The sequence below is a fragment of the Theropithecus gelada genome, chromosome 7a, assembly GCF_003255815.1.
Source record: "Theropithecus gelada isolate Dixy chromosome 7a, Tgel_1.0, whole genome shotgun sequence".
NCBI lineage: Eukaryota > Metazoa > Chordata > Mammalia > Primates > Cercopithecidae > Theropithecus > Theropithecus gelada.
In genome coordinates, this window is record NC_037674.1 from 32,567,972 (window position 1) to 32,582,130 (window position 14,159).

Consider the following 14,159-nt stretch of genomic DNA (forward strand, 5'->3'; position numbering starts at 1 on the left):
CCTTGCTCCCTGAGCTGCTGGGATAGGCTCCAGCCTCCCACTGACCCTGAACTGGAATAATTGGGTAAATAATAATCTTACTTATTTTTATGAGTCTTTCTTAAATATATGAATAGTTCACATTTATTTCATTGTTTAATATTAGAAGTGTATTTTGGTCTTTATTTAGAAGTTTGGTGGTATTTTGTCACCAGAAATGTACTCTAGGAACTTAACTCTTATTTATATCAATTAACCTATGATAAAACTGGTTTTATTGTATGTCATTTTGCATGAAGTTGCAGTTTCCAAGAACTGATCAGTGACATTGAGGACTTGCTGTAGTGTATACTGTACTTCATTGCATGCTTTTATACAACTGGCAGCACAGTATGTTTGTTTATATCAGCACCTATACAAACAATGTATTACATGACTAATGTGCTGCAGCCTTACCACAGCTACATTACTAGATAGTAGACATTTTTTAGCTCCAATATAATAAGACCACTGTCATATATGTAGTCCTTCATTGACCAGAATGTTATTATGGGCTCATAACTGTATATTAATATAAGGGCTAAATATATGGTAAGACTGATTTAATTAAACAAGGGGTCTGCAAATTATGGCCCATGGGCCTACCCAGCTCACTGCCTATTTTTGTTTTTGTTTTTATTATTTTATTTGTGTGTGTGTGTGTGTGTGTGTGCGCGCGCACACGCGCATGTGTATTTTATGACAGGGTCTCGCTGTCACCCAGGCTGGAATGCCATGGTGTGATCTTGGCTCACTGCAGCCTCAGCCTCCCAAGTGGCTGGGATAACAGGCAGGCGCCATGCCTGGCTAATTTTTGTATTTTTAGTAGAGACAGGGTTTCACCATATTTTCCAGGCTGGTTTCAAACTCCTGGCCTCAAGTGATCTGCTCACCTCGTCCTCCCAAAGTGCTGGGATTACAGGTGTGAGCCACTGCGCCCGGGTGCTGCCTGTTTTTATAAAGTTTTATTAGAACACCACCATGCCCCATTCATTTACCCATTGTCTGTGACTGTTTTCATACTGCATTGCCAGACTAGAATAGTTGCCACAGAGACTGTATGGCCCACCAAAGCTGAGAATATTTACCATCGGTCCTTCTCAAAAAATGTTTTTAACAAACATTTAAATAGTAATTTGAGAAAAGTATGAAAAAGGAAGTATTCTAGACAGAATGATGTCATGGAGTTTTCTAGAAAATGGACTTGACCTTGCTTTGAAGTGTGAATACAGACACATAGTACATTAGTTTCAAGTGATTTCCAGATTTTTCCTTCAAATTTTTCTTCCAGTTCTACATTAAAATTAGATGAGTTAGGCCAGGCACAGTGGCTCATGCCTATAATCCCAGCACTTTGGGTGGCTAAGGCAGGAGGATCACTTGAGACCAGAAGTTCAAGACCAGCCTGGGCTACATAGCTAGATTCTGTCTCTACAAAAAGTTATAAAAACCAGCGGGGCATGGTGGCAAACGCCCGTAGTCCCAGCTACTTGGGAGGGTAAGGCAGGAAGATTGCTTGAGTTCAGAAGTTTGAGGCTGTAGTGAGCCGTGATCATGCCACTGCGCTCTAGCCTGGCTCACACAGAAATGCTGTCTCTAAAAAAAAATACTTTTTTTGATGAAAATTTAAAAGTTAGATCATTTAGTATATTTGTGGTACACCCTATTTCTTGGCATACATACTCATTTATCAATGATATGTATATATGTTATACAGATTTAAAACATCGTTCTTTGTGGTGAGTTATGGTGCAATGAGGATAGTAGATAAAACTAAAAGAAGCAGAATGGTCCTTTCTGTCATTCATGTACTTAAAACGGGTCCTCTTGCTCTTTTGACATTCTCACTGTTTTCAACACCTAAACATTTATCTTGGGAAAAAGGAAATCTTATGATGTTAATGTTGTTACTTTAATATGCATTGTACTCAACTATCAGGGGCATAAGGAAGGAAAAACTGTGTCAAGGAATTCAGAGACCACTCTATGGAGGCATCTTAACTCTTACATAGTTTTTATTCAAATAGAATTTTAAGGGAAACAATTTACATCTTTCCTCCGTATTCATCATCTTATAGATCAGGAATCAGCAAACTTTCTTTATAAAGGCCCAAATAGTGACTATTTTAGGCTTTATTGGACATACAGTCTCTGTCACAGCTACTCACCTCTGCCATCATAGCACAAAAGTAGCCAAAGTCAAATGGGTATCGCTGTTCCAATAAAATTTTACTTACAAATACGGATGACCAGCTCATAGATCAGTTTGCTGACCCATATTATAGGTCATCAGAAATTAGGAGGCAGCGTAATAGGTTAGTAATAGTCCATAATAATGAATAGGTTAATAACATGACCCTTGGACAAAATAAGGGTTTGAATTCTGGTTCCATTGCATACTTGCCAAGTGACTGTGGGCAAGTCTTTGAGCTCAGTTTCTTCTTCTCTAAAAACAGACTTTCTGTTACAGGATTCTTGTAGGAATAACCTGAAAATGATGCATGTAAAACCCTTTGCACACTGTATAGCACACAGTAAGCACTCAATAACGATACTATATCTACTGTTACAGTGGTAATGTTATGGTGGTAATTTTAAGTGTATAGTGTAGGCTTGCTTCCATGGAGCACTGACCTGACATCTCATCATTATACTGCCACCAATTAGCTATGTGATCCTAGGTCTTGAAGTGGTTCTCAGCCCTGCTGCACAGACCCTGGAACATTTTAGAAATACAGGTGCCTAGGCCCCAACCCAAACTCACTAAATTAGTGAGTCTAGCATCCCTGGTAGTGAGATCTGGAAAGCTGTGTTTTTTAAGTGCTCCTGGAGATTCTAGTGAGTGGCTATCTGTGGACACCATTGGGCTCATTGATCTTTAAAAGCCCTTTTGAAGTCAAAGAACCAGTGATTTTCTTTTGTCAAAAGAATGCATTTATATAATTCTTAGTGATTAGCAGGTAAGATATTACATACTTTTTAGAGACAGGGTCTCTGTTTGTCACCCAGGCTAGAGTGCAGTGGACAATAACCTCAAACTGCTGGACTCAGGCAGTTCCCCCATGCCCGCCTCAGCTTCCAAACCACTTAGGTTACAAGCACGAGCCACCATGCCTGGCCTGTGTACTTATTCTTTTATTAGAATACTCAGGGTATTAAAGAAGAGGTAAAAATGTCTGATATTTTTGCACATTATTTCAAGGTTCTGAGAAGCCATGGTCAGTAATTTATATCTGAATCATAAATAGAACTTTCTATAAGCTGTTACAGAGCATCTCCCTCATATTTTTTTTCTGATTATGTAGTCTATTTTCATTACAGAAATTTAGAAAATACAGAAAAGTATACACAGAAATCACAAGAAACCCCACTATTCAGAATTAACCACTGTTTACTTTTTTTTTTCCCCTGATAAGTTCTAATTTGATTTCACTGTGGTCTGAGAGACAGTTTGTTGTGATTTCTATTCTTTTACATTTGCTGAGGAGTGTTTTACTTCCAATTATGTGGTCAATTTTAGAATAAGTGCGATGTAGTGCTGAGAAGAATGTATATTCTGTTGATTTGGGGTGGAGAGTTCTGTAGATGACTGTTAAGTCCACTTGGTCCAGAGCTGAGTTCAAGTCCTGGATATCCTTGTTAATTTTCTGTGTCGTTGATCTAATATTGACAGTGGGGTGTTAAAGTCTCACGTTATTATTGTGTGGGAGTGTAAGTCTCTTTGTAGGTCTGTAAGAACTTTATGAATCTGGGTGCTCCTGTATTGGGTGTGTATATATTTAGGATAGTTAGCTCTTCTTGTTGCATTGATCCCTTTACCATTATGTAATGGCTTTCTTTGTCTCTTTTTATCTTTGTTGGTTGAAAGTCTGTTTTATCAGAGACCAGGATTGCAACCCCTGCTTGCTTTTTTTTTTTTTTTCGTTCTGTTTGCTTGGTAGATCTTCCTCCATCCCTTTATTTTGAGCCTGTGTGTGTCTTTGCACGTGACGTGGGTCTCCTGAGTACAGCACATTGATGGGTCTTGATTCTGTCCAATTTGTCAGTCTCTGTCTTTTAATTGGGGCATTTAGCCCATTTACATTTAAGGTTAATATTGCTATGTGTTAATTTGATCCTGTCATTATGATACTACTGGTTATTTTGCCCATTAATTGATGCAGTTTCTTCGTAGCGTTAATGGTCTTTACAATTTGGCACGTTTTTGCAGTGGCTGGTACCGGTCGTTTCTTTCCATGTTTAGTGCTTCCTTCAGGAGCTCTTGTAAGGCAGGCCTGGTGGTGACAAAATCTCTCAGCATTTGCTTGTCTGTAAAGGATTTTATTTCTCCTTCACTTATGAAGCTTAGTTTGGCTGGATATGAAATTCTGGGTTGAAAATTCTTTTCTTTAAGAATGTTGAATATTGGTCCCCACTCTCTTCTGGCCTGTAGGGTTTCTGCTGAGAGATCCGCTGTTAGTCTGATGGGCTTCCCTTTGTGGGTAATCTGACCTTGCTCTCTGGCTGCCCTTAACATTTTTTCCTTCATTTCAACCTTGGTGCATCTGACAATTATGTGTCTTGGAGTTGCTCTTCTTGAGGAGTATCTTTGTGGTGGTCTCTGTATTTCCTGAATTTGAATGTTGGCCTGCCTTGCTAGGTTGGGGAAGTTCTCCTGGATAATATCCTGAAGAGTGTTGTCTAACTTGGTTCCATTCTCCCCATCACTTTCAGGTACATCAATCAAACATAGATTTGGTCTTTTAACGTAGTCCCATATTTCTTGGAGGCTTTGTTCATTTGTTTTTACTCTTTTTTCTCTAATCTTGTCTTCTCGCTTTATTTCATTAATTTGATCTTCAATCACTGATATCCTTTCATCTGCTTGATCGAATCAGCTATTGAAGCTTGTGTATGCTTCACGAAGTTCTCGTACTGTGGTTTTCAGCTCCATCAGGTCATTTAAGGTCCTCTCTACACTGGTTATTCTGTTTAGCCATTCGTCTAGCCTTTTTCCGAAGTTTTTTGCTTCCTTACAGTGGGTTAGAACATGCTGCTTTAGCCTGGAGAAGTTTGTTGTCACTGACCTTCTGAAGCCTGCTTCTGTCAGCTTGTCAGACTCATTCTCCATCCAGTTTTGCTCCCTTGTTGATGAAGAGTTGTGTCCCTTTGGAGGAGAAATAGCGTTCTGGCTTTTGGAATTTTCAACCTTTCTGCTCTGGCTGGGTAGATAAAACCCCACAAAGATAAGGTTTTATCTGCCTTTGGTTTTTGATGTTGGTGACCTACAAATGGGGTTTTGGTGTGGATGTCCTTTTCGTTGATGTTGATGCTATTCCTTTCTGTTTGTTAGTTTTCCTTCTGACAGACCAGCCCCTTAGCTGCAGGTCTGTTGGGAGTTTGCTGGAGGTCCACTGCAGACCCTGTTTGCCTGGGTATCACCAGCAGAGGCTGCAGAACAGCAAATATTACTGCCTGATCCTTTCTCTGAAAGTTTCGTCCCACAGGGGCACCCGCCTATGTGAGGTGTCTTTCGGTCCCTCCTGGGAGGTGTCTGCCCGTCAGGCTACATGGGGGTCAGGGACTCACTTGAGGAGGCAATCTGTCCATTATCGGAGCTCGAATGCCATGCTGGGAGAACCACTGTTCTCTTCAAAGCTGTCAGGCAGGGCTGTTTAAGTCTGGAGAAGCTGTCTGCTGCTTTTTGTTCAGATACGTCCTGCCCCACAGGTGGAATCTAGAGAGGCAGTAGGCCTTGCTGGGCTGCAGTGAGCTCCACCCAGTTTGAGCTTCCCTGCCACTTTGTTTACACTGTGAGCATAGAACTGCCTACTCAAGCCTCAGCATGGCAGATGCCCTTTCTCCGGCCAAACTTAAGCATCCCAGGTCAATCTCAGACTGCTGTGCTAGCAACAAGCAAGGATCCGTGGGCCTGGGACCCACTGTGCCAGGCACGGGAGGGAATCTCCTGGTCTGCTCGTTGCAAAGACCATGGGAAAAGCGCAGTGTTTGGGCAGGAGTGTACTGCTGCTCCAGGTACAGTCACTCATGGCTTCCCTTGGCTAGGAAAGGGTAATCCCCCAACTCCTTGCGCTTCCTGGGTGAGGTGATGCCCCGCCCTGCTTCAGCTCACCCTCCATGGGCTGCACCCACTGTCCAGCCATTCCCAATGAGATGAACCAGGTACCTCAGTTGGAAATGCAGAAATCACCCATCTTCTGCATCAATCTTGCTGGGAGCTGTAGACCAGAGCTCTTCTTTTTTTTTTTTTTTTTTTTTTTTTTTTGAGATGGAGTCTTGCTGTGTCGCCCGGGCTGGAGTGCGGTGGCCGGATCTCAGCTCACTGCAAGCTCCGCCTCCTGGGTTTACACCATTCTCCTGCCTCAGCCTCCCGAGTATCTGGGACTACAGGCGCCCGCCACCTCGCCCGGCTAGTTTTTTGTATTTTTAGTAGAGACGGGGTTTCACCGTGTTAGCCAGGATGGTCTCGATCTCCTGACCTCGTGATCCGCCCGTCTCGGCCTCCCAAAGTGCTGGGATTACAGGCTTGAGCCACCGCGCCCGGCCTAGAGCTCTTCTTATTCAGCCATCTTGGAAGTGACCCACCTCAACAATGTATTTTTTTTAAAGTGTTGTGTTTTTGTTTTGGATCAGCTTTATTGAGGCTTAATACACATGTAATAATAAAATTCACTAATTTTAAATATATAGTCTGTATGTATGTTAAAATGTGTATATTTTGTCATTTTGACAAGTGTAAAAGTTATATAACAGCCACCATATTCATAATGTTGAATATTTTCACCACCTCAAAAAATGTCCTTATTCCCCTTGGTAGTGAGTCCCTTTCCTCAATCCCATGGTCCTTGGCAGCCATTGATCTGCTTTCTGTTACCATAGTTTTGTCTTTTCTAGAAGTTTACGTAAATGGAATTGTAGAGTATGTATGTGATCTTTCATGACTGGCTTTTTTTACTTAGCATAATCTGCAGCTTGATTTTAGAAACCACATAACGGTGCATTGTCTGAATGTACTATGATTTATTTAACCTATTTCCTATTATTAGATCCCAATATGTTGCTAATGTAAATAATTCTGTGATCATCTCCTTTTACATAAATTTCTATGTGCATCTCTAATTATATCCTTAGGATGAATTTCCAAAGTTGGAATTGCTGATCAAGAGGTAATAAACATTAAGGCTCTGGATTCATTTTGCCAATTTGCCCTTCAAAAAATTGTGTCTTTTCTCCCGTGTTTTATAATCATCACCACTGATGATAATCTCTCTCTAGAACAAAAAAATAGCCATTTTCTGAGATACTTCTCTCAATCTGTATCTTAAGCTTTCCTTCTTTCTTCTTACCAGGTAACCGCCAGAGTATATTTAAGAGCATAAGCTAAGTAAATTATACATTCATGTACTAGGAGGGCTTTCAAACTGTAATGTGTGTATCAGTCATCTGGGGAACATGTTAAAATGCAGCTTCTAATTCAGTAAGATGGGAGTAGAACCTGAGAGATTCTACTCCAGTATTTTTAATAAGCTCCCAGTAATACTGATGCTGCTGATTTGTGGATCACATTTTGTGTAGCAAGGTGCTGGTATATTATGTAGTTGTTGATCTTATATTTATGAAGAGTTTCTGGAGAAATCTTTATGCTATAATGTGCAATGAAAAATGCACTTCAGAGTGTGTGTGTGTGGTATATTTCAACTATATGACTGCATATGTGCATTGAAGAAAAATTGGAAAAGAATATGCAGTCATGTTAACTGCACCTATTACAACTGTTTACAAAATTTATAGGTAGTTTTCATATCCATCTTTACACTTTATAGTTGTGCACCATCAGCATATCTTACTTTATAGGGAACCTAATAGACTTTGTCGTTACTTTATTTTCTAGCAGTACTAATGAAGATGAGGATTTGAATCCTGAACAGAAGATAGAAAGGGAGAAGGAGAGGCGGATGGCTAACAATGCCAGAGAACGCTTACGCGTGCGGGATATTAATGAAGCATTCAAAGAGCTTGGCCGAATGTGTCAGCTTCACTTGAAGAGTGAAAAACCCCAAACAAAACTCCTTATTCTTCATCAAGCTGTGGCAGTCATCCTTAGTCTAGAACAGCAAGTCAGAGGTAAGTAGGTTCAGCCGAGATGTATAACTGTTCTGCTTCAGATGGGCAGACATTTCTGTTTATAGTTGCTCTTCTGCTTGGGGAAGTTGTTTGTTATTTCTCCCAGTGCTTCTGCTGCTGTATCATCAGGGTCGTTTTTCTTGTATTCTCACCTCTGTCTCACTGTATTACCCAGTATCTGTGGGCTCAGTGTTCTCGACCATTAGAGAGTAATTCTGTGCAACAAAGCAGAGAACAAACAGCCTCTACCTGCTGCTCAGCAGTAGTGCTTTGTGTCCCTTTGCTCTGGTTGCTTCTGATCTGTCAACCATCAAATTTACCTGCCTGGACCTGCCCTCCTCCCTGCTCTTTATGTGTTTCCTACTTCTCTGTATTCATTTTCTTGCCTGGTCTACTTTAGAGTATCTACCATGCCCTGCTGGTTAATAGGATGCCTTGTCATGGTCCCTTCTGCCTTTGCCAGATACCTTTACACCCATATAAACAAGGTCTCAGGGCTTCTTTGTTGACCCCAGACCAGGAACACCAAAAACTTTTTGGGCTAACATACATTGGCATGCCTGTGTGTCCTTAAGGGCAAAACAGCTCACCCACTGCTGACTCACTTTCATTTTTCAGGAAGTTTGTTGCAGCCTTGAAGAACCTTTGAAACTTCATTTGTTCAATGTGTATTTATTGCATACCTCCTGTGTTCCAACCAGCTATGTCCTAGACCCTGGGTTATCAAATAATAGAAACTTCTTGTCTTTAAGAGGTTTTACCATCAAGCTTGAGTTTCTCCATATACTTACATATTGTCTTAAAATATCCTAAGCCTTTTTGCAAGGAATTCATAGATGTGGCCCTAGGTTCCAGATCTGACCACTAGTCTCTCTGAGAGGAATTCTTTTGATTTTGTGTGAAGAAGGTTCAAAAAAGAATAGGGTGGGCAGATGCTTGAAAACTACAGCCATGGAGCCTCAGCATAGATTGCAGAACGGGTACTCTTTCTTAGGAAAACCAGAGTTAGAGAACTTAAACAAACTTGCAGAAGTATATACAGTAGTAGTTAATTCATCCACTTCCCTCCAATATATTTAATGAATAAGAATAAGGGATAGATCATTTTGTGTATAATCAGCCTAACGTTAAAAATGGATACTTGCTCCTCTTCTCCCAAGGTCCTTGAAATATCTGTGGAGTATAAATGTTAATGAAACCTAATCTTCAAAGAGTTATAGACTCCCTTGGGATATCCATAAGGAGGCAGATTGTTACCCACTCACCTGTGGCAGAAGCAGTGGTTCCTTGAACTACTGATACCTCCTGTCACTTTACCAATGTTTTTCTTTTTTTTTCTTGAATTGTGTCTGACACCCTTTGTCTCTGAAGGCAGCAAGGCACCTATGTTCAGTAGTTGAAGTACACTCATCCTCCTCCTCTTCAGCCCAGGATATCTTCTACCCTGACCTCACCCAGCCATTTATTGTTAAAGCCACTGCCTCCATCTCAGCTGTGAAAATCTTACTGTCTGGTCAACAGGAGTACCAGAATTTATTCTAATACACAGCATCTTTTCCTCCTGTAGTGCATTAGAATCAGAATGCAGTCATTTGTGTTTTAAAAAACTTTTTTTTTTTAAACACAGAGATACCTACTTCAGATCTAAGCCATTAAAACGAGAAATACTTCTGTGTTTGAAAAACACAAACATAAATAAATAAAACATAAATTCTACCATGCCTAGATGGACCTTATTCATTTGTAACATTGGAATTTGCGGTGGTTCCATGCGGGCACCTAGAACAGAAAAGCTGAGTCTGAGGGAAGATCTATCATCTAGGCTTTCTTACTACTGACATTCTGGTCTGTTATGGGTACTGACTATTTCATACAGTTCTGCAAAGCTCTGTCTAAGGAGTCTTTGATGCGAGTTTGAACAGATTTCAAATACACTGAACTGTAACTTCGTTAGGGATTGCTTTGATATTCAGAAAAGCCTACTTCTCCCCTGCCTTCAGGCTGGGCTTGAAGCCTTGTCTTAGGACTTTACATAAAAGCCCAGGGATCTTTGTAAGACATGTATGTATGTATGTATGTAGGTATGTATGTATGTATGTATGTATAGATGGTCTCATTGTTGTCCAGGCTGGTCTTGAAATCCTGGCCTCAAGCATCTATAGGCTTGAGCCACCATGCCTGGGCTCAGGCTCCTTGAAGGACACTATGGTGGCTGTCATATAGGGTTTAGAACCCTTCATACAGGCCACAGTACCTGTGCCTTGTCTTTGGCAACACCTTCAGAGTTTTGTATAGCCACTGTGTTTTCCTTGATTTACCTATAGTTTTGAGTTATTTTGGTGACTTGATCACTTTTGAGAGCCTCTTCATCCCTACAGGGACCCTCCTTCGCAGTCCCTGATCCAGCACTTTCTATAAAATCAGCTTTTGTTTACATGACCTATTTGGGCATCCTCTGCACTCGGGCTTCCCTTCTGGTTTGGGATGATGCTTCAAGACTATCTGATTGTGACCCAACCTGTCACAATCCCTGGATAAGTAGTTTTACCAGGAGGCAAGCTGACCCAGGTCTAGCAGTTCATCCCAGAGAAGAGTGAGAAGAGTGGCTTCTCTTCTAAGCCTCAGATTGTGCCAGAGCATTTTTTGTGCCTTGTTGCCCCACCTGTCAAACCCTAAGTCCCCACTGCCAATTTAAGCTTTTCCATTTTCCTGACTACGTTATTTGTACCTTTGCCATTTTTATTAAACAAATGACCTTCAAGTTTGTACTGTCGGCATTACTCAGGACTCAGTGGTTAAACATTTCCTCCTCTCAAGCTCTTTCACAGGTCAGCTCAGTCAGCTCACTGTTCTTTTGATAATTTAGTGATAAGAGAACTATTAGATTTTCAGTTTTCTGTTCTCCAAGTGAGTTTGAAGATAAATGGTCTAGGACAGTGGTTTTGAAATCTGGCTGGTCCCAGAAGCACCTGAAGCTTTTCTTTTCTCAAACAGTTCCAAACCTTGCCCCCAGGGGATTCTGGTGCAATGAGATGGTTAAATGTGGTAGACTTAGCATATGCAGTGATGATACTACAGTCTTTCCTACATCCCCACTAACATAAATAAAAATGGCATTTATTTTAACCCGCAATGACAAACGAGAGAGGAGACCATAGCAGATGAAATAGCAAAAGCTGCATGTAGGATAGAAAGTCGATGGAATAGGCCGGGCGCGGTGGCTCAAGCCTGTAATCCCAGCACTTTGGGAGGCCGAGACGGGTGGATCACGAGGTCAGAAGATCGAGACCATCCTGGCGAACACGGTGAAACCCCGTCTCTACTAAAAAATACAAAAAACTAGCCGGGCGAGATGGCGGGCGCCTGTAGTCCCAGTTACTTGGGAGGCTGAGGCAGGAGAATGGCGTAAACCCGGGAGGCGGAGCTTGCAGTGAGCTGAGATCCGGCCACTGCACTCCAGCCCGGGCGACAGAGCGAGACTCCGTCTCAAAATAAATAAATAAATAAATAAATAAATAAATAAATAAATAAATAAATAAATAAAAGAAAGTCGATGGAATAGTGGTACTTATTTGTTTCTAAGTACCAAAGAATACATGTCTCAAGAATGGTAAGATCTAATCTTGTGCTAAACACATTGATTTCTTAAATGCCCTGAAGTTAAAATACATAATCATGAAATTTCAGGGCATTAGGGTAAAAACAATATTCTAAAGCTTCTGGAGATAAAATATAAATAGCTTACAGATAAAGAAACAAGAATCAAAATATCATCAGCATTCTGGACAGTAGTACTGGATTCCAGGAGATAGTGGAGCAGTACCTTCAAATTTCTGAGGAAAATAATTTCAACCTAGAATTCTTTTTTTTTTTTTTTTTTTTTGAGACAGAGTCTCGCCCTGTCACCCAGGCTAGAGTGCAGTGGTGTGACCTTGGCTCACTGCATCCTCTGCCCTCTGAGTTCAAGTGATTCTCCTGCCTCAGCCTCCTCCATAGCTGGGATTACAGGCACACACCACCATGCCCAGTTAATTTTTATATTTTTAGTAGAGACAGGGTTTCACATGTTGACCAGACTGGTCTGAAACTCCTGACCTCAGGTGATCCACCTACCTCAGCCTCTCAAAGTGCTGAGATCACATACGTGAGCCACCACACCTGGCCGGTTTCAACCTCGAATTCTATACGTTGCCAGACAATCAAAGGTGAAAGTAGAATGAAACTATTCCACATAAGCTGGGTGTGTGCCTGTAGTCCCAGCTACTTGGGATGTTGAGTCAAGAGAACCACTTGAGCCCAGGAATTTGAGGCTAAAGCGAGCTATGATCATGCTGCTACACTCCAGCCTGGGTGACAGTGCCAAGTTCACCCTGTCTCTAAATAAAAATTAAGTTGGCAGCCGGGCGCAGTGGCCCACACCTGTAATCCCAGCACTTTGGGAGGCTGAGGCGGGCAGATCACGAGGTCAAGAGATCGAGACCGTCCTTGGCAACATGGTGAAACCCCGTCTCTACTAAAAATACAAAAATTAGCTGGGTGTGCTGGTGCACACAAGAAGTCCCAGCTACTAGGGAGGCTGAGGCAGGAGAATCGCTTGAACCCAGGAGGCAGAGGTTGCAATGAACCAAGATTGCACCACTGCACTCCAGCCTGGCGACAGAGTGAGACTTCGTCTCAAAAAAAAAAAAAAATGAGTTGGCTAGGCACAGTGGCTTATGTCTATAATCCCAACACATGGGAGGCCAAGGCAGGAGGATCGCTTGAGCCTAGGAGATGGCTTGAGACCAGCCTGAGCAACATAATTAGTCCCCATCTCTTAAAAATTTTTAAAAATTAGCTGGGCATGGTGGCTCACATCTGTAGTACCAGCTGCTTGGGAGGCTGAGGTGGGAGGATCGCTTGAGCCCTAGAAGATTGAGGCTGCAGTGAGCTATGATTGTAGGACCACACTCCAGTCTGGGCAGCAGAGTGAGAACCTATCCCAAAGAAGAAAAAAAAAAAAAGATATTTCAGATATGCAAATCCTTTAAAAATTTACCTTCCTTGTACATTCTTTTAAAAAATAGAGACAGGGTCTCACTGTGTTGCCCAGGGTGGTCTCAAACTCCTGGCACAAACGGTCCTCCCACCTCAGCCTTCCAGGTAACTGGAACTGCAGGCATTAGCCACCACACCTGGCTCATGTATATTTTTTCAGAAAGCATCTGGAACATATGCTTTAGCCAAATAAGTGCATAATCAACAAAGACAAATGCTATAGAATCCAGGAAACAAAGGATTTAACATAGAAAAACAGCAAAAAGAAATCCCATGACAAGAGCTACTGGGCCTAGAGAGCAACTAATCCATTGAAAATTGAATATTATTAGCAGCAGAAGAAAGGTTTCCAAGGAAAGAAAATGGAATTAATTGATAATACGATGTGTTCAAGATTAGGAAAATATATTGATAGACATTTGTTAGAGCTCTTGGAGCATTCAGTGGTGGGGTTGGGGAGATGGAATTTGCATTACTAACATGAAAAAACAAGTAACTAACTATAGGAAAAATAAACAGTTATATGAGCAAGGGAGCAATTACTGTAAAAAAAAGTTTTTCTTTCTCTTTTTTTTTCCAAGTTAAGGTCAGATGGGCAATGTGCTGAGGTCATAACAAATTTGGAGGGTGGCACATCTCACACACACTCGTGAACACCCAGTCATCATGCTCATGAACTACAAAAGGATCAAATCTTTCCTCCCTCCCTCCTTCCCTCTCTCTCCCTCCCTCCCTCTCTCTCCCTCTGTCCCTCCCCCTCTCTCTTTCTGTCCCTCCCCCTCCCTCCCTCCATCTCTCTCTCTCTTTTTCTTTCTTTTCTTTTCTTTCTTTTTCTTCTTTCTTTCCTCCTTTTTTTTTCTTTCTCTCCTTTCTTTTTGTCTTATGCTTTCTTTCTGCCTTTCTTTCTTTTTCATTCTTTCCTTGTGTCTTCCTTCCTTCCTTTTGTTTTTTCTTTCTCCTTTCCTTTCCTTTTTTTCTTT

General features: G+C 41.4%; 1 protein-coding gene and 1 non-coding gene across 18 annotated transcripts in view; one reads left to right on the plus strand and one right to left on the minus strand.

The window, feature by feature from the left end:
* The window catches only part of TCF12 (transcription factor 12), a 376,442-nt gene that overhangs the window by 349,500 nt on the left and 12,783 nt on the right, over window positions 1-14,159 (plus strand). For 16 of the 17 annotated variants that reach the window (XM_025389607.1, XM_025389614.1, XM_025389605.1 and 13 more), the window contains one exon: window positions 7,910-8,142. In XM_025389607.1, coding sequence (XP_025245392.1) covers window positions 7,910-8,142 — 233 coding nt within the window. The remainder of the gene's footprint in view (window positions 1-7,909; window positions 8,143-14,159) is intronic. The other variant, XM_025389611.1, reaches the window with a different exon arrangement.
* LOC112628190 lies at window positions 13,765-13,868 on the minus strand. The gene has a single exon (XR_003120361.1). It is a non-coding gene; the product is annotated as a small nucleolar RNA U13 (small nucleolar RNA).